This window comes from Triticum dicoccoides, chromosome 6A (genome assembly GCF_002162155.2).
Source record: "Triticum dicoccoides isolate Atlit2015 ecotype Zavitan chromosome 6A, WEW_v2.0, whole genome shotgun sequence".
Lineage (NCBI taxonomy): Eukaryota > Viridiplantae > Streptophyta > Magnoliopsida > Poales > Poaceae > Triticum > Triticum dicoccoides.
Window position 1 is genome coordinate 476,575,879 of NC_041390.1, and position 6,034 is coordinate 476,581,912.

General features: G+C 46.0%; 1 protein-coding gene across 1 annotated transcript; it reads left to right on the forward strand.

Annotated features, from left to right (window-relative positions):
* The first annotated feature begins 4,653 nt into the window (after positions 1-4,653).
* Positions 4,654-5,572, forward strand: LOC119319389. Its single transcript, XM_037593873.1, has 2 exons — positions 4,654-4,890; positions 5,012-5,572. The coding sequence occupies exons 1-2, from the start codon at positions 4,799-4,801 to the stop codon at positions 5,265-5,267; spliced, it is 348 nt and encodes a 115-aa protein (XP_037449770.1). The 5' UTR covers positions 4,654-4,798; the 3' UTR covers positions 5,268-5,572.
* The last annotated feature ends 462 nt before the right edge of the window (positions 5,573-6,034 follow it).

A 6,034-nucleotide genomic window follows, 5' to 3' on the forward strand; every position in this document is an offset into this window, starting at 1 on the left:
TGGACTTGCCCACACAATGTTACAATTGCATGTTTGTCTGTTCTCATTTGTTTTGTGATATGAATGATGTCATACTATGCTTACCGTATTATAAACTTCGTCTCTTTATCCTTAGCCCTCAATACAATGTGAAGAAATAGACAATACATCAGTGATGGTACATGGTCATATCTTTGGAACCTGGTTTTATTATGTACTTTGCAATAAAATACAACTATTATTTTACATGGGTTCACCAGAATAAGTTCTGTATATAGACCAAAGCTATTTTGTTTGGTTTTGCTGCCTCCTTAATATCTTCTGTTCTGGTACTACTAATGTAAACCATAACTTTTCAGTGAACTGTGGAAAAAATGGTGGTACCGCCACCTTCTAAAGGTGGCGAGGCAACTATAACCGCAATGTCAGCTCTTGTTGCAGTGGGTCAGTACATGTCCACTAACAGTGCCAAAAGCACGTTCCTGCATAAAACTGGGTTGGTTGTTAAGGCAATCTCGTCCAAACTGCCTCATGATCAAGATATGCAAGCTCAAAACAATGTTGTATCTGCGCTCCAGACACAAGTCCATTCCCTAACAGAGACCCTTTGTGAAACAAGGAGAGACATTGTTCGATGTTGTCAAGATATGCATGGTTTTGAAACCAGACTATCAGACATTTGCTATGTTGTTCAAGAGCCTAGGAAAACTGAAGGTGAAGGTTATGGTGCCCCATCGGACAATACAACATGAAAACGTAACAGTCAGGTCAAATGAACTGAGCTTCTGAACTTCTGGTGGTGCATTTATCTACTAGACTGTTAACTTTTATGCCAACCTGCATTTTATTTTATAGTTGTAATTTGTTTTGGTGCGATACAAAATTTGTTCTTAACATGCAGCCACCGGCTGAAGAAAACAACAAGCCATTTTTGTATAGTGTAGGGTGTTCCCTATATTTGCACTGGTGGCGGATTTTGATGCCCACTGGCTATAGTTTACATGGGCCTCCTACGGGCCGTAGAAACAATGGGCCCTCTAAGGGCCATAGAAACAATGGGCCTTCTACGTGGCGTAGAAACAATGGGCCTTATATGGGCCGTAGACACAATGGGCCTTCTATAGGCCGTATCATCAATGTGCCTTCTACGGGCTTATGATCGGTTGGCCAAACATGGGCCAATAATAGAGCACATTATGGCCATATATGGGCTAGAGTTGAAATCGTCCGTTCATGGGCCGACCATAATGGCCCGTCGTTGATCTGCCGTATTTTGATGACGCTTTGAAAACGGCCCAACGTATTAACGGGCCACAAACGGGCCGACTGTAACCACGAGCTGAATTTGGCCCACAAGCAGAAAATGACAGTAACGTGCCGTAAGTAAACGAATGTGGAAATGAGCCCAAGAATAAATGGACCTCAAGAATGCCGAATGATAACATGGGTTGGAAATGGCCCACGTTAATGGGTATAAAGTGATACGTTGTTCATTATGGGCCAGTTTCACCATGGCCGTTAATGGGTACAAAGTGATACACTGTTTATTACGGGCCAGTTTTACCACGGGCCGTTAATGGGCCGAGAGTAATAAGGGCCTCATATGGGCCGAAAGACGTCATGGGCCATACATGGGCTAGAAGTTAAAATGGGCTAGAATTATATTGGATGGCCCAGATGACACTACTGGGCCTAATTCGGTTAGGCCATAAACGGGCCCCACGGGCACCCCTCCACCGTCTACTGTTCATCCTGCCCTCCACAGGGTGGTCCTGTTCATCCACCCCTCCACGGGGTCCTGTTCATCCAGCCCCAATCGGCTCGATCGATCGGGGTCCTGTTCATCCAGAGACAACACCACGGGGTCCTGTTCATCCACCCCCACCGGGAATTGTTCATCCAAATCCCCCCCCCCACGCAACGCTCACTGTTCATGCAGAGGCAGCATCGATCGGCTTCAGTTAGCAGCAGTAGCCAAGGAATCGCTCGATCGGGTTCAGTTAACAGCCATCGATCGATCGCTCGGGTTCAGTAACGCGTAGCTTGCAGTGCAATCGCTCGGGTTCAGTTAGAGCCCAACGCCTCGCTCAGGTTCAGTTAGAGCCAACCCCTCACATACACGCGCGTACGTGTACGAGAGAAACACGCATCGCTCGGCCCCCGACCTCCCACCGTAACCGGGAACTCCCCGAAATTTTCCTCCCCCTCGCTTCTACCACGTTTTTTCCGTCATGGACGACCCAAAGAATGTCATGCAGCTGCATTTCCGGCCCGCCCAGGACGAAAAGCCAATTTTCTGTCATGATTTTTTGTCATAGAAGTAGGAGCCCACCACATCTATGATGATACCGGGTTTTGTCACAATTATCGTCATAGAAGTGTCATATGTATGACAGAAAAAATTTCATTCGGCCCAAAATGTCATGGATGTGTCTTTTTTTTGTAGTGTATGCCACCAAGACGACCTTAGATGAAAATGTGTTCTACTTGGAGTGCCTTCACCTGGTCAAGGCGATCGATTTTGATATTTGAATCATCTCAATCCAAGATCAATAGTTATGGTTAACATAGTGCAGCCCGAGCAGTAATTACTGAAAAGTTTCAACCGAGACCAGACACCCATGTAACCCATGTCTAATACTTTTTTTAGTGTGAGAGTTGTTAGTTGTCACTTGTTTTTCACGAGTGATTCAACCCTTAAGATGGCCTCGAATCAAGAAATGTTCACCACAAAAGTTGCTTGTTTCCTCGAACTGGATACATTTGCTTTTCGGGGCATCTCCATCTGAGTTTTATGTGGCCTGTGGATACCAAAAACTAAACCGTTGTCTTAGACTTTAATCCAAGTTTGGTTAATTTTAAAAGAAATTGGAAGTAATTTATAGTCTTTTTCTTGTATAGAAAGCCCAACCGCCTTATAATTTCATACATCATGAGAGGGTATTACCAAATCACTATACATTCGATTAGTTGCAGTTTTGTTGCTAATCTAAATGGCCGATACACAATTGACGCCTTAAGATTAAAGATGGCCGATATATACTTATTGCCCCCAAGTACATGCAAAATGGACAATCAAGTGTTGACGTCATCCTTAGAATATGTGTTGTGCAAGTTATTTTACGGCACACAAGCTTTGCCAAAAAAACAGAGGAGCATGAACCGACACCAATTTTTGACATGATAGAAAACATTATTAAGATGGCCTCAAAGGAAAAAGATTTCAGCATGAAAAATCTTCATATCGTCGAAATTGGAAATTTTGTTGTTTGCATGATCGCCATCCGATCTCATCTCGAGGGCTGAAAATATGATTGGAATATTGTTCGGCCGGTTACACCAACAAATGAAAAAGTGTTATATCTGGAATGTCTACGCCTGGTCGAGACGATCAATTTTGATATTTGAATAATCTCAATCTGAGATTGTATGTAATAGTTAGGGCCAACACAGTGCGGTCCGATCACTAATGAAAAGTATCAGCCAGGACCAGACACCCATATAACCCATGTCTGAGACATGTCGAGAGTTATCAGTTGTCACATGTTTTTTTTTCTTTTTTTTTGTGAAAGATTCAACCCTTAAGATGGACTTAAATCGAAAAATGTTCAACACAAAGGTTGTTCGTCTCGTCGAAACAGATAAATTTTCTTTTGGGTGCTTGACCATCCAAGATCGTATGCCGTCTGTGGATCCAAAAACGAAATGGTTGTCTTAGACTTAAATGCGAGTTCGGTTAATTTTGAAGAACATGGACGGGATTTGTAGTGCTTTTCTGGTATAGGAAATCCAACCATCTCATAATTAAATGAGAGGTGATGGTCGGTTGAACAACACACAATCGAAACACATCGACCACCTTTTTCCTAGTTTTTACACCTGTCCTAAGTTCTTTCTCTCTCATTCTTCGTTTTTCGTGTTGAAGAGCAACGATCCTCAAGGCTTTAGGAGCGGTTAGACCGACTTAGAGCAGCCCATAGCCACCACACGTCCAAACGGTGTCGCTCGCGGACGTGTAGGGTTTTCGGGCCTGCAAAAGCGCTTGTCGGAGTGCTTGTGCACTGCACTTTCGGCCGGGTCTTATTTGAGTGAGCCGCGGTGCATCACTCCATCATCAAGAGTACACGGTGGCATGTTGGTGTACCAACACTATCTAAAGGCGTGATCTTGGATAACAAGGGACTAATAAATCAAATGTCAAATTCCGAATCAAAATTCACGGGACTAATAAATCAGAACAGATGTAGTATTTATTTTTCAGCACTTAAGTTTGTTGTATGGTTTGGTTGTTTGTATACCTAAACCGGGCAAAAAAAAGGTCTAGAAACGTACTCCACGGATAACCAGTGACTGGTCAGATCAGTGACGGTCAACCAGTCATAATTTGAGTAAAACGTTTTCTCTATTTTCTTTTTAAAATAAATGAATGGCTTTCCCTCTCTGGATATCAACCAGGTAACCGACCCAGTAACTCCGGCCACTCCTTTTCTTTTTCCGCTTTGCGCGCAGCACGCACTCCACATGGACACGTGGACTGTCTCCCACCCGCCCGGCTCCGTACCCAAACTCGCCGTTGCGGCCCCCACCCCGCGGTCTCACCTTCACGGTTCCGCTGCCACGATCACGGTCTCATCTTCTCCTATCGCCTCCTCCCAGTATTTAAAGCCCTTCTTCTTCGCTGCACAATCCACATCGATTCCTTCCTGCCACTCCTTCCTCGCATGCCCCCTGAGTTCCTGCACCGAGACTGCTAGCTAGCTATAATCTCCTCGGCTTCTTTCTCCGTCCCCTCGGCCGGCCTGCCACCCGATCGTTCCTGATGTCCGGCACCGTGTGCTCCATGTGCGGCGACGTCGGCTTCCAGGACAAGCTCTTCCGCTGCGCCCGTTGCCGCTGCCGCTTCCAACACTCGTACGTATTTTTCTCCTACTGATAGCTCTTTGAGGGAGTCTCTTATTCGGGGTACTGTCAAGATTTTGATAGGTGTTAATGAGTCCCATGTTAATTTGTTTCCCTGCATTCCTACAAGCAGCTATTGCACGAACTACTACGGCGACGCGGCCCCGGCCGACGCGGGCGCCGGCGTGTGCGACTGGTGCCTCAGCGACGACCCCCTCGTGAAGAACAGGCGCCCTTCGGCGCCGCCGGCCATGCAGCACCGCGGTCCGCCGACCGGGATGGGCTGCGGCAAGGTCAAGGTGACCGGCGGCGGCGAGCAGGAGGGCGGCCGGAGAGTGGCCAAGGCGGCCGTCCGCAGGTACAAGCTCCTCAAAGACGTCCTGTGCTAGCTAGCTGGTGCATGCATGATCCTGGGTCACCGCACTCCTTTCCTTAGATCGGGACCTCGTCATCATGTGTACTAAAAAACGATGCTGTTTAATTAGGTAGTCGATAGTCGTTGTACCTAGCTAGCTGGCGAGGTTCTGCTTCCATATCGATCCTTGTGTGCAAATGTCGGCATGTCACAATGAGATCTACTTCTGTAAATATGCGCTGCTACTCTTTATCTCTGTCATCAACTGCGTGTTGTCGTGTGTGTTAAATTCCACAAGTGTATGATCAGTGGCAGTAAGCAATACATGTGTTCGTCAAATGAAGATGCCGTGCGTCTTCATTTCTGGCCAGTGATCGATCGATTCTCTTGGCAAGAAATGATGTACTCCCTCCGTTTAAAAATAAGTGTTGTGATTTTTGTTCAAATTTAAACTAAAATCACGATGATGTATGGTTTAGTTCGACATTCTATGTGTTACTGTGTAAGCTAGCCCGCCCTGCTCAACCCTTGGGCATCTCTCCATCACCTTGCAGACATCAACCACATCATAGTTGAGACTTCAATCCCTTCATGCGGTTGAACTGTTCATTTTCTCCACTAGGATGATGTAGAGCTCGGAAAACTCTAGAAGGTGATCACGTTGCATGCTCAGCTCCCTCGCCTTTTTCAGTAGGTGGTGCCGATGTATTGGAATCAAATCAGGGGCTCGTACGCAAAGCCTATAAAGTGGCCGACACGCCCATGTTAAAGCAAGCCTCAAGTCCCCACTTGCAGCTTAGC